The sequence below is a fragment of the Hyla sarda genome, chromosome 2, assembly GCF_029499605.1.
Source record: "Hyla sarda isolate aHylSar1 chromosome 2, aHylSar1.hap1, whole genome shotgun sequence".
In the NCBI taxonomy this organism is placed as follows: Eukaryota; Metazoa; Chordata; class Amphibia; order Anura; family Hylidae; genus Hyla; species Hyla sarda.
In genome coordinates this window covers 32,877,764-32,899,633 of record NC_079190.1, presented here as the reverse complement: position 1 = coordinate 32,899,633, position 21,870 = coordinate 32,877,764, and the positions used below count along the sequence as shown (strand labels likewise).

The 21,870-nt window shown below is 42.7% G+C and overlaps 1 protein-coding gene across 4 annotated transcripts in view; it reads right to left on the bottom strand.

Annotated features, from left to right (window-relative positions):
• AMOTL1 (angiomotin like 1) overlaps positions 1-21,870 on the bottom strand; it is a 164,162-nt gene that overhangs the window by 53,982 nt on the left and 88,310 nt on the right. For 3 of the 4 annotated variants that reach the window (XR_008889487.1, XM_056561505.1, XM_056561507.1), the window contains 2 exons: positions 6,042-6,191; positions 4,577-5,471 (listed from right to left, as the gene is read on the bottom strand). Coding sequence is in view for 3 of the 4 variants with exons in the window: in XM_056561505.1 (XP_056417480.1) it covers positions 4,577-5,471; positions 6,042-6,191 (1,045 nt within the window). In the remaining variant the exon portion in view is untranslated. The remainder of the gene's footprint in view (positions 1-4,576; positions 5,472-6,041; positions 6,192-21,870) is intronic. The other variant, XM_056561506.1, reaches the window with a different exon arrangement.

Genomic DNA, 21,870 nt, shown 5'->3' with positions numbered 1-21,870 from the left:
TCCCACTGTATGATCAATGTGACAGGTTCCCTTTAAAATTTGTTCCTGATAGTAACAATATAACAGGGGATTAAAAAAAAAAAATTTGTATAAATTCAGATCTCCATTCCATTCCAGAGTATGTGCACTTATTAATCTCTGTAGAACAGCTCCCACGTTCTGGCTGATCCCAGTTGGATGTAGGAACATTCTTTTTTATGACTTTTTGTTTCTTATATTACATTCTGGGCTGGTTATGTTCTGGGCCATAGAGCATGAGAAAGAGGACGACACATTTTTCACTTATATAGTAGAGAAATAGGAGAGAATACACTTGCACTCACCGGACTAGTGATGGTTTATATTCCGGATTATCCGTTGTGCTGGGAGACGTGTGGATGAAGGTGCTCAGAGGCTAACAGCCGTTTTCGCGCACGGCTGTGCGCGAAAACGGCTGTTAGCCTCTGAGCACCTTCATTCACACGTCTCCCAGCACAACGGATAATCCTAGATATACCGTATTTTTCGCCGTATAAGACGCACTTTTTGTTCCCCAAAACTGGGGGGGGGGGGAAAGTTGGTGCGTCTTATACGGCGAATATACGCCTATGGCGGCGGTCCATGCGGCTATCAACGGCCGGGACCCGCGGCTAATACAGGACATCTCCGATCGCGGTGATGCCCTGTATTAACCCTTCAGACGCGGCGATCAAAGCTGACCGCCGCGTCTGAAGGGAAAGCGACACTAACCCGGCTGCTCAGTCGGGCTGTTCGGGACCGCCGCGGCGTCCCGAACAGCTTACAGGACCTTACCTGCCTCCTCGGTGTCTGCTCCATTCCGGGATCCCCTGCTTAGCCGGCGCTCTCCTTCAACGTCATCACGTCGTCGCGCACAGCACACCGTCCCGGCATGCGTAGCGACGTGATGACGGCGACGGAGAGCGTGGATCCCAGGGAATAAGACATCCGGAAAGTCGGGGACGCGGCGAGAGCGATGGAGCGACATCCAGGGCAGCGGTGACGGGTCCGGAGCGGCGGGGACACGTGAGTATTACCTCCTATACCAGTGGTCTTCAACCTGCGGACCTCCAGATGTTGCAAAACTACAACTCCCAGCATGCCCGGACAGCCATCGGCTGTCCGGGCATGCTGGGAGTTGTAGTTTTGCAACATCTGGAGGTCCGCAGGTTGAAGACCACTGTTGAGTTCAGAATCTTAATTTTTTTAGATTTTGCACCTATAAATTGGGTGCGTCTTATACGCCGGTGCGTCCTATAGGGCGAAAAATACGGTAAACCATCACTATTCCGGTGAGTGCAAGTGTATTCTCTCCTACCATTATATATGCATACTAGTACTTTTTTACACTTAGCACCACGGCAGTGAAATGTAATAATGAAAGGCAGCTACGGCCATTGAACCCGCATTTACTACACCATTATCCAACTATACTAGAATAATACGGAATGGAGCTGTGTCCTCCAAATATTCTCCAATTACAACATTTTTCACTGATAAGAGACAGTTGTCATTTTACAGAACCAGCGTGTGACCATGAATGGTGACAGAGAGGGAAGCAGTTTCATAAAAAGTGTCCGTCAAAGTATAAGCGGCCATAACACTGCTTGATATCAACCCGAACCTCTAGGTACCTGACATTTCTGCAATATCCACTGTAAAGTGACCCCCAGGATGTTATTAGAACTTTCCTTGGTACAAACTACATCAGAGAATCTGAAGGACCTCTGTAAACTCTACTTTTAGGTTGGGGGACTCTATGACACCAACATTTGGTTGCCTAGGAGTTATATTAAAGGGGTACTCCACTGCCCCAGGGTCCGGAACATTTAGTTCTGAATGCTGGGTACGGGCTGCGGGGGTCGTGACTTCACACCACGTCCCCTCAATGCAAGTCTATGGGAGGGGGCGTGACGTACGTCACGCCCCCTCCCATAGACTTGCATTGAGGGGGTGTGACGTCACGAGGGGGCGTGGCCGTGACGTCATGACCCCAACACCCAGCGTTCTGAACTAAACGTTCTTGACGCTGGGGCAGTGGAGTACCCCTTTAAAGGGGTACTACCGTGGAAAACTTTTTTTTTTAAATCAACTGGTGCCAGAAAGTTAAACAGATTTGTAAATTACTTCTATTTAAAAATCTTAATCCTTCCAGGACTTTTTAGGGGCTGTATACTACAGAGGAAATGCTTATCTTTTTAGATTTCTCTGATGTCATGACCACAGTGCTCTATGCTGACCTCTGCTGTCCATTTTAAGAACTGTCCGGGACAGGAGAAAATCCCCATAGCAAACATATGCTGCTCTGGACAGTTCCTAAAATGGACAGAAGAGGTCAGCAGAGAGCACTGTGGTCATGACATCAGAGAAATCTAAAAAGTAAAGCATTTCCTCTGTAGTATATAGCCCCTAAAAAGTACTGGAAGGATTAAGATTTTTAAATAGAAGTAGTTTACAAATCTGTTTAACTTTCTGGCACCAGCTGATTTAAAAAAAAAAAAGTTTTCCTCGGTAGTAGTCCTTTAAGACCAAGGTATTACCACTTTCTCAATGGTTCCATATAGCAGAAAAGTAATGTGATAACTTTAAGAATTCCAACATGGCACCAAAGTTGCTTGCAACTTTTTTCGTAAACATTCAGCAGCACGCGACATGTAGTCATCCTACAATTTCCCAGTAGCTCTCAGCAACCAGATGCGGCCATGTAATCTTAGCAACTAGGACTACACAGGACTACACGTCACATGATACAAACATAGGAATGCATTTAGTCGCACCATTTATTCTGTATCAGAAGATATATTAAAACCCTGTTTACACTACGAATCTGCCACGGACAGTAAGCGCCGTCCCGTTCACTACAGCGTAGCGCATCAACTTCTACAATGGACATGTTCACTCTTTCGGTGGAATCCAATTCCGCTAAAGAACTTCTGTACTGTGCACTGAGCAACAGAATCCCAATGAGATCAATGGGAGTCTTCTGTGAGCGGAAATCGAAATTCCATAGTGTGAACGGGCTCGAAATGAATCACTGCAGAATTCTAATCCTATTAAAGGGGTACTCCCGTGGAAACCTTTTTTTTTTTTTAAATAAACTGGTGCCAGAAAGTTAAACAGATTTGTAAATTACTTCTATAAAAAATTCTTAATCCTTCCAGTATCCTTTAGGGGCTGTATACTAAAGAGAAATCCAAAAAAGAAATGCATTTCCTCTGATGTCATGACCACAGTGCTCTCTGCTGATCTCTGCTGTCCATTTCAGGAACTGTCCAGAGAAGGAGAAAATCCCCATAGCAAACATATGCTGCTCTGGACAGTTCCTAAAATGGACAGCAGAGGTCAGCAGAGAGCACTGTGGTCATGACATCAGAGGAAATGCATTTCTTTTTTGGATTTCTCTTTAGTGTACAGCCCCTAAAAATTACTGGAAAGATTAAGATTTTTTAATAGAAGTGATTTACAAGTCTGTTTAACTTTCTGGCACCAGTTGATTTTAAAAAAACAAGTTTTCCACGGTAGTACCCCTTTAAGTTGACATTATCAAAAAGGTGCTCAATGGTGGATAACACTTAAAAAGACAAAAGACTGCACCGGAGATGCGACTGACAACATGTTTGGTGCAAACAACTCTCTTAAAGGGGTACTCTAAAGGATAGGGGATAACATGTCTCATAATGGGGGTCCCACCGCTGGGGACCCCCGCAATCTCCTTGCTGCACCCAGCATTCGCTTAGTGCGTCGGGTGCAGCACCGGAGGCTTGTGATGTCACGCCCCCTCAATGCAAGTCTATTGGAGGGGGCGTGACGTCCAAAGTTCGCTCCGTGCACTGGATGCCTGGGGTGCCGCAGCTGAGACCACCGCCTTTTGACATCCTATCTTTAGGATAGGGGATAAGATGTCTAGGTTCAGAGTACCCCTTTAAGCTCTAGACACATACATCCCTGACAACCTTTGTCCAGTAAGATCAAACTAGATACAAGCAAGGTCATGTGTATAGGGACTAATGGCTCTTACCTTAGAAAGTCAAAGGGCACTTTAAGGCTACATGGCAGAACAGAAATATTGGTAAATTTAAGTTGACTAAAACGGCCTCATAAGAAAAAACATATATACAGATCCTACGCAGACCTATGAGTCTCCAAGGTTACATAATACAAACAAACCCTTGGTGTAGTTGGATCCTGCAGTTATATGTTACCCCCTTCCATTTTTTGTCTGTAGGTTAGCAAGAAGATGGAGTGGAATAACAGAACTGCCAGATCAGACTACACAGGCCTTGTTTGTAGTCTGTAACCATGGAGACACATAGGTCTCAATAGGAGCTGCATACATAAAACTGTAGGAATGTTTAATTAGCAAAGTTGGAAAGTTGCTTACATTTTTTAAGCATTCGAGCAATATAAAATGGTTCCGAAAGTGGACATAGCCTAAAACTGTTAGCACAGTTCATATAATGCAGTAGGTTTATCTGAGGTCACATATAAGACTAAACATACATTTTCTGTGCACATTGCATGTAATGCAACATTTTAGGCACTTTCCAATAAATGAAGTAGAAAGCGAATGGCATATTACCTGGTGACATTATATTCTGGAGGATGCTGGTACCGGAGAGCAGACACCTCGGTTCGGTTCGGTTGTGATGTGGGGTAAGGTTTCATCATTTCGTGTACCATGAGATGTTGCTGATCGTTGTAAAAGTGCCCCTGTTCTTGCATTTTATTCACAGGAGTTGGAGCTTGTTTGATCTTGTGGGGATAGTCCGGTGGGGGTCCTCTTTGTTCCCCTCCTTTCCCTAAGCTTGGAGCTGGAGATGGAGCCCCATTTTTAAGTCCTTTAATGCTGCCCGAAGAGTGCTGTTTAACTCCATTCCTCTCAAGTGACAGCATTATTCTCTCGCTCATAGAGCGAACATGACCCTGCTTGAGTTCCTTAAGTGCCTCGTCTTGGTGAGCCTGTCCACTGTTGGCCCGGCTGACTGTCGGCCTTCCTTCAGTTTTGGATTTATGGTTGGCTACAATGCCGGCAACATAAAAACCAGGACCCATAGGACCAGGAGGTTGAACTCTAAAAAACTGGGACTGAGCCTTGGCTTCCTCGTAGGTTGGCAGCTCCTCGTTGTTTTGTTGAGGCTGAGATGTCCTCAGGGTTTTCTCCATCACAGTATTGTCCACCTGATGTTCTTGCCCCTGTGGTTCTTGCCTCGCTGACTGGCCGACCATTTGTGGGTCTTCTTGGGTGAGGTTTTCAGTAGATGAAATGGAATTTGCGATGATATTGCTTGGTCCTGCACTTCCTGTGGCTTGCTGTATAGCCAGAAGGTTCATATTCTCATTGGGATTTCCATATCTCAGCTGCTCTTGGATCAGTCGCTGAAGAACAGTTCCTGTTGAGACATCTTCAGAACCTCGCATTTCCACCTCTGGTATCCTGTGAAAATCTTGAGGTATGAAGTTGGACCTTTGTTCTTCTTAAATACATAAAAAGAAACAAAAACATCAGCAAAAGATATAACAGTACGGAAGACTGCTTACTTTAGAGAAAGGTCACGACTACATAGAGATGAGTTGAGTAAGTTGAGTAATATCAATGTTTTACTGTCGAAACGGCAAATCCCAAGTGATGGGTACTAATTGTGATTACTAGGGTAAAATCACTATCACTTATTCATGGGCATCATTGGTTAATTGTTGCCCGTAGCATTCTAGAAAAATATGATTGATGGCCTATTCATGGGAAAGTCCATCAATAGCTGATCGGCAGGGTGCCAACACCCGACACCCCTATTGTCTCTACTGCTTTGAGTATGGAGCACACTGCTTCTGGCCCCATTGTATGTGTAGTGCAGGCACCGTATACCAGTCAGGTGATCAATGGGGGTACCAGGCGTCAGAACCCTGATGATCAGCTACTGATGGCCTATCCCCTTACTCACACAAATACATCATGTTTTTTTTTTTGTCTCCTAAACGGGATGTCTAGTTTGGACAACCTCTACACCTACATGATAGGTCTTGTGCAGATATAAAGAAGAACTTACCACCAGCCTGTTCTTTTAGGGTGTTTGGTGACTCAGCGACTACTGATGATTGCTCATTGCTGGTTATGTAGAGTGGACAGTCCTGGTAAACACAGCCATTGTCATCACAAGGTATAGGGACACAGAGGTTGTAGTATCCTGCGGAGGCACCTGAAACAAGACAATAGGGAATTATTGCCCTTTATACCCTTGGCTATACATGGCATAGCACTGCATGGAATTAAAGTGTTCCTGTCATTAACAAAAACTTTTTATATAATGTAGATAATACCATTATATGTATATTTGTAATATACATTGGTTAAAAAATATGTATATTTTTGTCCCTGCAGCTATTGCCTGTGTGTCTCTATAAGGAGTCCAAATACAGGAAGTGAGGGTGGACAAGCAGGGCTCTGTACACTGAGGACAAGCAGGGTTCTGTACACTGAGGACAAGCAGGGCCCTGTGCAGTTAGGCTTTATAACATGCTCCCGGATCACACTTGAGGATGATTGACAAGCCAGAAGCCTGAACAGAGCCCTACTTGTCCTACCCTCACTTCCTGTATTTCGACTTCTCATAGAGAAACACAGGCAATAGCTGCAGGGACAGCATTTTTTCACCCAAAAATCTACACATTTTTTAACCAATGTATATTGCAAATATACATATAATGGTATTATCTACATTATATAAAAAAATTTTGTTGAGGACAGGTCCACTTTAAGAATTTATAAAACAAAAAGAAAATGCTATGGCACAATTGGTAAATGAGCCAGCACTAGGCAATGATGACATATTTCAGGGTCCATATCACAGCTGGAATACCTACTCCTTTGGTTTAACTAAAGTAAGATTGCCAAATTGTTCTGGTGGGACTGTGAGGATATTTGCTATAAATAGGAAAAAATAAAGTGAAAATGGCCTAGAGTACATAGATGCTTCCAATGGGTGGCAGGAATTTGAGCAGCGCTGAACAGGATCAGGAGAAAGACACGGTGCTAAATACGGACTTCTTTATTTGGATAATGCAACGCGTTTTGCTGCTTGCAACGCAATGCGTTGCAAGCAGCAAAACACGTAGCATTATCCAATTAAAGAAGTCCGTATTTAGCACCGTGTCTTTCTCCTGATCAAGTTCAGCGCCGCTCAAATTCCTGCCACCCATTGGAAGCATCTACGTACTCTGTCTATTACTAGGAAGGCTGCAGACGGGCCTACACTACACGTTCAACATTGTTGAGCATATTGGTACACAACTATACTTGGTAAGAGGCTCCTAACCATTCCTTGAGCCACTGTGATTCTCCACATGGAACGCCTCTCCCCTTTGTTTTAGGTTGGGCAGATTTAAGGATCTACAGGGTGAAATTGACCTGAAACAAATCTAATGTTGCTATGTAGTCCAAGCCAGAAAAATGAAGTTCTACTTACTGAGACCAACACTGGGAAAGAATACCAGGACCGTAGAGGAACCCAACAATACCATGGGGGGATTATCAATAGGCAATGTGACCTGAGGATGATTCAGATCCTCCTCGAGGAGGTAGGATAACTAATAAAATAACTTTTAATTGTACTTCCTATAGACTTGAGGGCCTAAGGTTGCGTTCCCATAGTCAATCATGTAGACATGACCTTTCAGAAGTTTGTCTGCTAGTCACACAGGGTTTTCCTGATTTAAATCCGCCGTCCGTCTACTTTCAATCAAAGCCTCATAAAAGATGTATGGTGTTTGGCTGCTCACATACAGATACAGCTTACAGAAGGCTTCATGTTTGATTCTTGCAAGAAAATCTCTCTGGAGAGGATTAATACGCGGATGCATGGTCCTGACTGCCAAGCTGATTAGAAGGGATCAGTAATAGACGGTACAAGTAATAACTATCTCTGTTACGTACCAGAGAGACTGTAACCACCCAGAATACATATTGAAGGTAATCCTTGCTCATATGCCTTGCTAGGGCATAGGGGACTCTAGAGGATGGGTCCCGTGCTCTGGACCCGCATCTATGAGCCAGAAGAGAGAAATGTTCTATAGCAGCAGCCCCCTGCTCTGGCAGACCCAAGTGTCCTTATATGACATGTGTCCTTATATGACATGGAAGACACCATGTTACGGTACAATTCAACAGGGGAAATGGCTAGCTGTTTTTATTTCAGTCACGTGATCAGAACGGACCCACTGCTGCCTTATCTGAGAAAGGCTTCCTGCTACCTTACAATATGATAATAATGAGCAGTATACCAAGTAAAGAAATGAGTAGATCACCTCACCAGCTGTGCGTCCCATCCACGACACGGCAGGTGCACGGCAACACCAAGACTTGTAGAGGAGAAGGAGTAGCCAGCGTGGAAATTGCAGAAAGTCCCAATTTATTAAGTAAAATCACAAACACAGGTCAGGAGAAGGCATAATATTAATATTCTGCATTCTCCTGACCTGTGTTTGTGATTTTACACAATAAATTGGGACTTTCTGCAATTTCCATGCTGCCTACTCCTTCTTCTCTAATAATGAGCAGTAATATGAGCACCTCTTTTCACATCAATGGTCTGGTCCTAAGCAGACAAAAGGGGAGGGGGGAAGCAGGGACAAAGCAGACTGCATTCATGAAGTTGGATGTGATGTCACAACTACAAGCCAGACAGCACAGCTGATATATAGAAATCTGTGCACTATGGCTAATAATATATTATCTTAGTAAGTTTCTTTATTATGGTTTTTGACACCATACACAGGTTGTTTCTTTCACTGGTCAACCCTTTTAAGTTATCATAACAGGTAGGCATCACCTACACAGGTAAACATCCGTAATAATAAACATATGGGCTTCGTTAATTGCGTTATGTTGCTGTCAGATATCTCGGGTGCTACATATTTCCAAGAGGAACAGATTTATCCAGAATATAACACATTCCTATAATGCATCAATAGGGGGTGGAAAATTGTTCAGGTGCTCCATTCCAATTCAATCAATTGGTAGTAAACTTTAAAGGGGTACTACACTGCTCAGTGTTTGGAACAAACTGTTCCGAATGCTGGAGCCGGCGTCCGGAACTCATAACGTCATGGCCCCGCCCCCTCATGACGTCACACCCGCCCCCTCAATGCAAGTCTATGGGAGGGGGCGTGACAGCCATCACGCCCCCTCCTATAGACTTGCATTGAGGGGGAGGGGTGTGAAGTCATGAGGGCGGGGCTATGACATCACAAGCTCACGGCTCCAGCGTTCGGAACAGTTTGTTCCAAACACTGAGCAGTGGAGTACCCCTTTAAGTCCTGGCCTTGGTGAGGCAAAAGATTTTTAGCACCAAAGTCCTTACCAAGTACATATTTACATCTTCTTCTGTGCTCTTTCCATTAACAGATCACAGAAGCCGAAAACAGTACTGGTACATGGCTGGAGGAGGTCTATTCTTTCAAAGAGTATCCAAAGCAGAAAAAAGGGACATCGGGGGTTATTTATCAATAATGGTCTTGGCTAGATCATTTTTGTTTGTCTAGATGCGTTTTTTTTTTTTTTTTGCAGTGGTGCTCCAAATTTATCATATTGTCGCAGTGACCATGATAAATTTCGCCAAGATTTGCACCGCATTACTTTGTCAGGTATTTTTTTTTAACTTGGGTACATGAAATTGTGAGATGTGGGCCATTGCTAACAATCTTATTGTTTCTTACATCTTTACCATTCCTTTTTTGTACCTTAAAAAATATATCTGATTGTTTCATATGGACAACTGCTTTACTTTTCCTTTGCACGTTTTTCAATTTTTTACTTTTTATGTCTTCAAACATTCTTATTCTCTACCTTATTCTCTCTCTCTTTCACTCTGGCTGATGATTTTTTAATTTATGGCAAACAGACAGGAGTAGTAATCTTTTTTTAGACCTGGTCGGAAGTTAGTCTAGATTTGTGGGGGGGGGTTTTGTGCCAGTTGCGGCAAAATTTGCGCAAAAATAAAAAACACGCAGATAATAAATTTGTGACCACTGCATCCGTCACTTCAAAAAATGGTCTAGCAACACCAAAAGGTCAAAATGATGGATTTTAGAACTTTGAAAAAAATTTAAAATAAAATAATAATAAAAGAAATTCGCAAAATGTAGACCAAGAAAAGCAATAGAACACAATGATAAATAACCCCCATAGGACTCAGCTCCTGGGTTTTCCATGTAAAATACATCGCAGTATAGAGGATCGGCCAACATAATAGATGGGTGTGAGAGCACCTCTAAAAAAAAGTGTTTCCAGAGGCTGGAAATGCACTAGGGATGATTTAAAGGGATACTCGACCCCCAGACATCTTATTCCCTATCTAAAGGATAGGGGAAAAGATGTCTGATCGCGATGTCCCCCGCGGTCTCGGCTGCGGCACCCCAGACATCCGGTGCACGGAGCGAACTTTGCTCCGTGCCTGATGACTTGCGATGTGGGGCGGAGGTTCGAGATGTCACGGTCACGTCCTGCTCGTGATGTAATGGCCACGCCCCCTCAATGCAAGTCTATGGGAGGACTTGCATTGAGGGGGCATGGCTGTGACATCACGAGTGGAGCCGGGCGTGATGTCACGAGCCTCCGATGCTGCACCCGAAAAATGCCGGGTGCAGCAGGAAAATCACGGGGGTCCCCAGCGACGGGACCCCCGTGATTAGACATCTTATCCCCTATCCTTTGGACAGGTGATAAGATGTCTAGGGGCAGAGTACCCCTTTAAGTCTGGACATGTATAAATGATCCACAAATCCAGCGACAAGACTGCTCGAGAATATACAAGCCTTCCAAGGATAGACGTGAGTTCACATTTTCCCATTAGATGAAGAAGGTCACGGCAGGCGAGCCATTATTCTAGAAGACTTGTCATCACAAAGACCTTACATATAATCTACGGAGGTGTGGAATGGACGAACTGTCTGAGTTACTGTGCTATAGAAATGAAAGATGTGCAGTTTATTGTCATATGAGAAGTATAGAACTAGTATAATGTCCTGTACTTTATCAGCACAATATCACTCCCGGCCCCGTACACCTACACTTACTGTTCACCTGATATACTGAGACTACAGCTGACTGGGAACCTGCAGAGAGACCGCATCAACAATGTCTTCACAGCTAAACAGAGAGACTGTAGACCGCATCAACAATGTCTTCACAACTAAACAGAGAGACTTTAGACCGCATCAACAATGTCTTCCCAGCTAAACAGAGAGACTTTAGACCGCATCAACAATGTCTTCACAGCTAAACAGAGAGACTTTAGACCGCATCAACAATGTCTTCACAGCTAAACAGAGAGACTGTAGACCGCATCAACAATGTCTTCACAGCTAAACAGAGAGACTTTAGACCGCATCAACAATGTCTTCACAGCTAAACAGAGAGACTGTAGACCGCATCAACAATGTCTTCACAGCTAAACAGAGAGACTGTAGACCGCATCAACAATGTCTTCACAGCTAAACAGAGAGACTGTAGACCGCATCAATAATGTCTTCACAGCTAAACAGAGAGACTGTAGACCGCATCAACAATGTCTTCACAGCTAAACAGAGAGACTTTAGACCTCATCAACAATGTCTTCACAGCTAAACAGAGAGACTTTAGACCGCATCAACAATGTCTTCACAGCTAAACAGAGAGACTGTAGACCGCATCAACAATGTCTTCACAGCTAAACAGAGAGACTGTAGACCGCATCAACAATGTCTTCACAGCTAAACAGAGAGACTTTAGACCGCATCAACAATGTCTTCACAGCTAAACAGAGAGACTTTAGACCTCATCAACAATGTCTTCACAGCTAAACAGAGACTTTAGACCGCATCAACAATGTCTTCACAGCTAAACAGAGAGACTTTAGACCGCATCAACAATGTCTTCACAGCTAAACAGAGAGACTTTAGACCGCATCAACAATGTCTTCACAGCTAAACAGAGAGACTTTAGACCGCATCAACAATGTCTTCACAGCTAAACAGAGAGACTTTAGACCGCATCAACAATGTCTTCACAGCTAAACAGAGAGACTTTAGACCACATCAACAATGTCTTCACAGCTAAACAGAGAGACTTTAGACCGCATCAACAATGTCTTCCCAGCTAAACAGAGACTTTAGACCGCACCAACAATGTCTTCACAGCTAAACAGAGAGACTTTAGACCGCATCAACAATGTCTTCACAGCTAAACAGAGAGACTTTAGACCGCATCAACAATGTCTTCACAGCTAAACAGAGAGACTTTAGACCGCATCAACAATGTCTTCACAGCTAAACAGAGAGACTTTAGACCGCATCAACAATGTCTTCCCAGCTAAACAGAGACTTTAGACCGCACCAACAATGTCTTCACAGCTAAACAGAGAGACTTTAGACCGCATCAACAATGTCTTCACAGCTAAACAGAGAGACTTTAGACCGCATCAACAATGTCTTCCCAGCTAAACAGAGAGACTTTAGACCGCATCAACAATGTCTTCCCAGCTAAACAGAGAGACTTTAGACCGCATCAACAATGTCTTCACAGCTAAACAGAGAGACTTTAGACCGCATCAACAATGTCTTCACAGCTAAACAGAGAGACTTTAGACCGCACCAACAATGTCTTCACAGCTAAACAGAGAGACTTTAGACCGCACCAACAATGTCTTCACAGCTAAACAGAGAGACTTTAGACCGCATCAACAATGTCTTCACAGCTAAACAGAGAGACTTTAGACCGCATCAACAATGTCTTCACAGCTAAACAGAGAGACTTTAGACCGCATCAACAATGTCTTCACAGCTAAACCGAGAGACTTTAGACCGCATCAACAATGTCTTCACAGCTAAACAGAGAGACTTTAGACCGCATCAACAATGTCTTCACAGCTAAACAGAGAGACTTTAGACCTCATCAACAATGTCTTCACAGCTAAACAGAGAGACTTTAGACCGCATCAACAATGTCTTCACAACTAAACAGAGAGACTTTAGACCGCATCAACAATGTCTTCACAACTAAACAGAGAGACTGTAGACCGCATCAACAATGTCTTCACAGCTAAACAGAAAGACTTTAGACCGCATCAACAATGTCTTCACAGCTAAACAGAGAGACTTTAGACCTCATCAACAATGTCTTCACAGATAAAAAGAGAGACTTTAGACCGCATCAACAATGTCTTCACAGCTAAACAGAGAGACTTTAGACCGCATCAACAATGTCTTCACAGCTAAACAGAGAGACTTTAGACCGCATCAACAATGTCTTCACAGCTAAAAAGAGAGACTATAGACCGCTTCAACAATGTCTTCACAGCTAAACAGAGAGACTTTAGACCGCATCAACAATGTCTTCACAACTAAACAGAGAGACTTTAGACCGCATCAACAATGTCTTCACAGCTAAACAGAGAGACTTTAGACCGCACCAACAATGTCTTCACAGCTAAACAGAGAGACTTTAGACCGCATCAACAATGTCTTCACAGCTAAACAGAGAGACTTTAGACCGCATCAACAATGTCTTCACAACTAAACAGAGAGACTTTAGACCGCATCAACAATGTCTTCACAGCTAAACAGAGACTTTAGACCGCATCAACAATGTCTTCACAGCTAAAAAGAGAGACTATAGACCGCTTCAACAATGTCTTCACAGCTAAACAGAGAGACTTTAGACCGCATCAACAATGTCTTCACAACTAAACAGAGAGACTTTAGACCGCACCAACAATGTCTTCACAGCTAAACAGAGAGACTTTAGACCGCATCAACAATGTCTTCACAGCTAAACAGAGAGACTTTAGACCGCACCAACAATGTCTTCACAGCTAAACAGAGAGACTTTAGACCGCACCAACAATGTCTTCACAGCTAAACAGAGAGACTTTAGACCGCATCAACAATGTCTTCACAGCTAAACAGAGAGACTTTAGACCGCATCAACAATGTCTTCACAGCTAAACAGAGAGACTTTAGACCGCATCAACAATGTCTTCACAGCTAAACAGAGAGACTTTAGACCGCATCAACAATGTCTTCACAGCTAAACAGAGAGACTTTAGACCGGATCAACAATGTCTTCACAACTAAACAGAGAGACTTTAGACCGCATCAACAATGTCTTCACAGCTAAACAGAGAGACTTTAGACCGCATCAACAATGTCTTCACAGCTAAACCGAGAGACTTTAGACCTCATCAACAATGTCTTCACAGCTAAACAGAGAGACTTTAGACCTCATCAACAATGTCTTCACAGCTAAAAAGAGAGACTATAGACCGCATCAACAATGTCTTCACAGCTAAACAGAGAGACTTTAGACCGCATCAACAATGTCTTCACAGCTAAACAGAGAGACTGTAGACCGCATCAACAATGTCTTCACAGCTAAACAGAGAGACTTTAGACCGCATCAACAATGTCTTCACAGCTAAACAGAGAGACTTTAGACCGCACCAACAATGTCTTCACAGCTAAACAGAGAGACTTTAGACCGCACCAACAATGTCTTCACAGCTAAACAGAGAGACTTTAGACCGCATCAACAATGTCTTCACAGCTAAACAGAGAGACTTTAGACCGCATCAACAATGTCTTCACAGCTAAACAGAGAGACTTTAGACCGCATCAACAATGTCTTCACAGCTAAACAGAGAGACTTTAGACCACATCAACAATGTCTTCACAGCTAAACAGAGAGACTTTAGACCGGATCAACAATGTCTTCACAACTAAACAGAGAGACTTTAGACCGCATCAACAATGTCTTCACAGCTAAACAGAGAGACTTTAGACCGCACCAACAATGTCTTCACAGCTAAACAGAGAGACTTTAGACCTCATCAACAATGTCTTCACAGCTAAACAGAGAGACTTTAGACCGCTTCAACAATGTCTTCACAGCTAAACAGAGAGACTTTAGACCGCATCAACAATGTCTTCACAGCTAAACCGAGAGACTTTAGACCTCATCAACAATGTCTTCACAGCTAAACAGAGAGACTTTAGACCGCTTCAACAATGTCTTCACAGCTAAACAGAGAGACTTTCTTCTTTGAAGATATTAAATATAAAAGCGCCTGAGAATACTGTGAAAAATATTTTATCAAAAAAGTGTAATAACTGATGTAAAGGAAATATATCACCTAGTTTTTTAATAATTAAAACCAGATATTGATACATGAAATTTTCCTTTTTCTCTCTGCTTTTATTTTCTGATTGTAGATTTTTGGAATACATTTTCTATACATGTTTATAGGGGCAGCCATCTTGTCTGAGGAGATCTGAACAGCATTAAAGGGGTACTCCGGTGGAAGACGTTTTTTTTTAAATGAACTGGTGCCAGAAAGTTAAACAGATTTGTAAATTACTTCTATTTAAAAATCTTAACCCTTTCAGTACTTATTAGCAGAGAGGACATTTTAACTTATTAACTAGAGAGGACATTTTTTATTTGTTATTTCATTTTTTGTCTTGTCCACAGTGCTCCCTGCTGACACCTGTGTGTGTCAGGAACTGTCCAGAGCAGCACAGGTTTGCTATGAGGACAGTTCCTGATACGAGCATCAGGTGTCAGCAGAGAGCACTGTGGACAGGTCAAAAAATAAATTAAAAAAGAAAAGAATTTATTCTGTAGCATACAGCTGCTAATAAGTACTGGAAGCACACATATTTTTTAATAGAAACTTTCTGGCACCAGTTGATTTAAAAAAAAAAAAATATGTTTTCCACCGGAGTACCCCTTTAAGTGATATGCTTTATAGCAGCCGCATAGATCATTGGAACCTGTAGTCTGGAGGTGACTTTCTAGGCACGCTTTATGACCTGTGCAAAGGTCATTGTGCAGAAGGAGGGACGTGACTATCACCTATTGTGAATGGCCCTAAACTATCACTGGTATTATCTGTGATAATAAGGAGATGGAGGAAAAGTTATCTCTATAAAACAGCAAGTGTCAGCTTATTAGTTGATTTAGGGCTCGTTTACAATCCCAGCATGCTCCACTAAAGGGAGCTCCATCAGTCAGTCCGTCAGGAGGAAATAAAATACTGACACCCGACGGACCCTATTTGTGTCCATTCAGCACAATCAGAACAAAAAAAAGACCCTGAATGGGTCGAAGCACAGCAGTGTGAACTTAGCCCTAGCGGTCAGTGCGATGCAAGATTTAGGATTTAACAAGTGCTCGGTCTGTCTCATTGCAGTTGGTGCGCTCCATTGTCTAGAGTCTATACGGTGTATTTGGGGGCTCCAATTTTTTTTGTTTTTAAAATGGCTTTATGCATGTTTTTGTTTTACTGGATGTTTTTATTGTTTTGTGTATTTTTATTGTTTTAATGCATTGCTTTTTATTGTTTTCATCTATTTATAGAATAAGAAAAACACACCAAAAACTGCTGGTTTTTGGACATAAAAGGGCCCAAAACAAGTACCCCCAACTCCCCCAATTTAATTATTTTTACCTATGGCTGACATAGAGGCCTTGTTTGTTGGGTTCCCAGGTGCACCAAGGGGTTAACAATCTAACTGTATTGAGAAATCTAGTCTAGATGATAGAGATTTTACTATTCTACAGTATAAGTTCTCTTCCGTTTACAAATACAATAATATCGGAGAAGCCGATGATAGGTTTACAACCTATTTTTCCGAGAACCTCGGCGTTCCATGTTCCAGGGCACAGAGCTGCGAGAGATTATGGAGCACTGTTTGTTATTACAATTAATGCCAATTACAGCTAAGCCTCCGCACATACAGACTAAGCGTTCTCAGAGCGCAACAATTTTTATTTTGTCATTACCCCAAGGTCTTTTTGATACAAGTCTGCCAGACTGCATGGTGCCAGGCCTGTGATATTAGCTTCCAATGCAAGATAACAATTTGTGCTCATACTTGGTTGTCTGGAAGATCTGCCCAGTCTCAAAGTTTGGCTTTCCCTGCTGTAACACTATTCTGGGAAGATGTTTTTTTACATAATTTTGGAAATTGGCTTTAGGCACTTACTCAACCACACGAGCAGTATTAATGCTGAACAATGAGGCTGGATGATACTGGGCTCCCAGTCAACATTCCAGTTAGCTAGAAAGGTGTTTGGTGGGGTTGAGGTTAGGACCCTGGACTCGATTTCTTTCACACCAGAATATTTTTATGGACCTGAGTTTATACTTTAGGCACAGTCATGGTGAAACACCAAATGTTCTTCTCCAAATTGCCACCACAAAGGTAGAATCTCATAGTTTGCATAGATTACGATGACATATTGTTCCACTTCACGTGAACTAAGAAAATGAAGGTTCCAATGGTAACACGATATATACAAAAATATGGATCAGCTCACCATAAACTCTATGCGTCCATATATCCATCACGACCTCTCCTCGTGGAAGCCCGGATGCAAACACTGAGGCCGGGTCCCCAGGTGGATCAATCAATGGAAAAGAAGGTAGACTTCCGGCTCCCAATACGAATAAAACCCAATTTTATTCCAAAGGTAATTAAAATCCAAGTGTAGCATAACAAAAGATAAAAACACACAAACGAAACGCGTTTTATCTTTTGTTATGCTACACTTGGATTTTAATTACCTTTGGAATAAAATTGGATTTTATCCGTGTTGGGAGCCGGAAGTTTACCTTCTTTTCCAATTGTAACAATCATTTGTGGTTTGGCCCCCTGGACCTCCATATTCCACAGCCAGTGCCAATCGTCAATGGAGAAGCTATCTGAGATTTCAATAAATACTATAGCGTCTTCTCCATTGGTAATCAGCACCAACATATTCTGGTGATCCCTTGTATAATGATTTCAATTGCAACTTTATCTTCACCTTAAACCTAATGGTGCAGATGCAGCAAGTGGCTCCTCCAAACATTAGGTAGAAATGCCGTGGTGACATCTAATACACCGTATGGATGACTGCTTCCCATACACCATTAGCTCGGGACATTCTATTCTAAAACTTGTAACATTACAAATTTTGGTCTTCTGAAGGCACATTTTGCAATTTACATGGTTTGGCAGTCGATGACCCTACTTCTAGATGCTTTGGCTTCATAACAACATCACTTTAAGGGGTACTCCGCTGCTCAGCGTCTGGAACAAACTGTTCCGAACGCTGGAACTGCCGCTGGGGTCTTGTGATGTCATAGCCCCGCCCCCTCATGCTGTCACAACCCGCCCCCTCAATGCAAGTCTATGGGAGGGGGCTGACAGCTCCAGCATTCGGAACAGTTTATTCCAAACGCTGAGCAGCGGAGTACCCTTTAAATCATCACCTGGATGATGTTAGGGGGGTACCCTTATAATTCTTTATGATTGTGCCTTTGTATCATTCATATGAAGTCTGGGCAGGTGTGAGAGATTTATATGTCTTATTGCTGTTCAATCCTGCCGAGGCCCAGGAAGATGCTCCTTTACTGTAGATAGTTAGCCAGGACAGAGTTTTACAAGAGAAGAGCCTGGGCTGCCCACAAGCTGTGAAGGCAGACAGAATGCTCCTTCTGGTCTTCCTAGACCATCAGATCCAACAAAAAAACATTTTTTTCAATATATCACTCAGTACCTAATCCCGACCATGTACATCTAATTTTTATGCGTCTAGCACCTTTATTTATTTTTTTATTACACTTTTAATTTAGCTCACGTCTGAATTCCTCTCAAAGGGAGGGGGCGTGGCCTCACTGTGCAGGTCTCCGCCCCCTCCCTCAGTATGCTGTCTTCTCACTTCTCCCCTAGCATTAGCAAAACTACAACTCCCAGCTTGTCCTCACTGCGGATTTTTTCTCCAGCTGTGAGCCCTGCGCTCACAGCTGTCAATCAAGGAAGTGTGTCCATGACATAGGTGATGACTCATGGACACAGCAGGACTAGTATGTGTACAAGCAGGCAGGGGGGCAGTTGTTTGACTGGATTTTTCAGTATGAAATACAGAAAATTTTCTAATGAAAGCAATTGCAAAACCTATTGGTTATATATGCTTTACAACATATCAATTTTTGGGAAGATCCTAAGCCTGTTTGCTGTTCAAACCTGAAAAAAAAAAACATAACCTGCGTCTCTGTCTCTGGTCGTAGGTTCTAAAAGGTAAACTGCCCCGCCTATACCCTGCGCCTCCGCGCAGCACTCTAACTGTCCCGTACAGGGGGACAAATTTTTGGTGAAGTTTAGAGCCACCATGTTCAATCCTACAACACCATCTTTTTATAATTCTGTTGTCTGCAGAAGACTTGGTTGCTGAGTCCTGCCCAAACGCAGTCTGTCCCAAGATGGTGGGTTCAAGGATGACATGGACACCTTATATTTTGCACCTGTTTTTATAGGACTGTCTCAGGAATTTAGCAGACTATTATGGTTTTTTTCCGTCAAATTGTAGAATTTTAACTCTAAAAAACGAATTTTTAGGTTAACTGCCACTTTAAATTTCCAGGTTCCAATCCATTAACACCTTCCATAGGAGGCAGTAGACGAGGAGGCCCAGCTAGCGGACTGAATCATTGCTGTGTTACATTATCGCAGCGCCTTTCTGGTTGGAACAACAATTTCCACTGAGACTTCCTGTGCCGTATGACTTCTCGGGCAGAATGTAATCTGAGCCGTGAACATTTCACTGGACTAAACATAAACATGTTCCATTCATCTCCTGTTTCCTGCAGGTATCACTTCTGCTGAGCCGTGATAACATCCAGCGCCAAGTATTAAGCTGGGGACCCTTGCGCCAGGGGAGGAGGGGAGGACATTACCCTGCAGTGAATGTCTCCATGCTTGCAATTTATTTTCTTCCCAGCAACTCCCAAAATACTAAAAATAAACCCGGATAAATATTTTCCCATGATCTTCAGAGATCACCCCTCGAAATGTCTAAGAAAGAGTCTCGTAAAATGTATGGATTTATCAAGAGCCGACTGCCATACAGCGTGAGAAAGTCTTTTACAAAAAGACATAAATTGTGCATGTTTTTAAAGGGGTACTCCATTGCCCCAGCAACTGGAACATTAAGTTCCGAATGCTGGGTACGGGGGTCATGACGTCACACCACGCCCCCTCCCATAGACTTGCATTGAGGGGGTGTGATGTCACGAGGGCCGGCCGTGACATCATGACCCTTGCACCCAGCAGTCTGAACTAAACATTCCGGACGCTGGGGCAGTGGAGTACCCCTTTAAAGGGGTACTCCTGTGTAAACCTTTTTTTTTTTTTTTAATCAACTGGTGCCAGAAAGTTAAACAGATTTGTAAATCACTTCTATTAAAAAAAATCTTAATCCTTCCAGTACTTTTTAGGGGCTGTATACTAAAGAGAATTCCAAAAAAAGAAATGCATTTCCTGTGATGTCCTCTCTGTTGACCTCTGCTGTCCATTTTAGGAACTGTCCAGAACAGGAGAAAATCCCCATAGTAAAACATAGGCTGCTCTGGACAATTCCTAAAATGGACAGCAGAGGTCAGCAGAGAGCACTGTGGTCATGACATCAGAGGAAATGCATTTCTTTTTTGGATTTCTCTTTAGTATACAGCCCCTAAAAAGTACTGGAAGGATTAAGATTTTTTTAATAGAAGTGATTTACAAATCTGTTTAACTTTCTGGCACCAGTTGATTAAAAAATAAAAAATAAAGTTTTCCACGGGAGTACCCCTTTAAGCTGTGCTTTATTTGTATGCACAAAAATTCTAAGAAAATGTCGCGTAAAACTAAGATCTAAATGGGCATGTCTATAATCTGGACATTTTTCATACAGATCCGGTGATCCATAGAGATCTATTATTATGAGACCGCACTGTCCAGTCGCTATAGACACAGTAACATTTCATCTATAGTGCCGCAGTCATGTGACCTTTTGTGATGATGAAATGGGAGGTCACTATGGTCTATTAAACACTCCATAATTAATTTTACAAAGTTTCTTTTACACGTTACAAGTAATTCATGAAGAAAGTTCAGATCTCAGACATCTACCAAAGTAGAGTCGATTTCCTAGGCTAGGCTCTCATTATGTCACATGTATCCGTTGGCATTGCGCCAAAAACGGGATGCCCACATGAACTGTACTCAATGGCATTCAATTCAGTGGCCTGAACTGAGTCAATGTTCAGGCCGTGTACGCAATTTTCAGTAGACTGGATAACGCAGCGTCGGAGTGCGCTTAAAATAGCGCATACAGAGCAACCGTCGACTACATTGCAGCCATTGAAATGAACGGCACCTGTTGACCTCAATAAGGCCATGTTCACACGTCTGGAATTTTTCCGTGTGGAATTCCGCATTGGATTTCTGCCGGAGATTCCGGAGCAGCAGAGTCCCATTGTGTTCAATGGAATTCTTCTGCGCTGTGCACACGGCGGATGTTTCTGGCACAGAAATTCAGTTTTTCCTGTTCGCAGAAAGAATGTACCTGCCCATTCTTTCTGTGAACTCTGAATGGAATGTATAGCTGTCAATGAGACGGCGCCTTCCTGTGCAGAGCGCAGTCTCCGAAACGTCCGCACGGAGATTTTCCTTGCAGACATATCGGACGTGTGAACATAGCCTTGGAGTTAAAGGGGTATTTCAGGAAAAAACCTTTTTTTATATGTCAACTGGCTCCAGAAAGTTAAACAGATTTGTAAATTACTTCTATAAAAAAATATTAATCCTTTCAGTACTTATGAGCTTCTGAAGTTAAGGTTGTTCTTTTCTGTCTAAATCCTCTCTGATGACACCTGTCTCGGGAAACGCCCAGTTTAGAAGAGGTTGCTATGGGGATTTACTTCTAAACTGGGCGTTTCCCGAGACAGGTGTCATCAGAGAGGATTTAGACAGAAAAGAACAACCTTAACTTCAGAAGCTCATAAGTACTGAAAGGATTAAGATTTTTTTTAATAGAAGTAA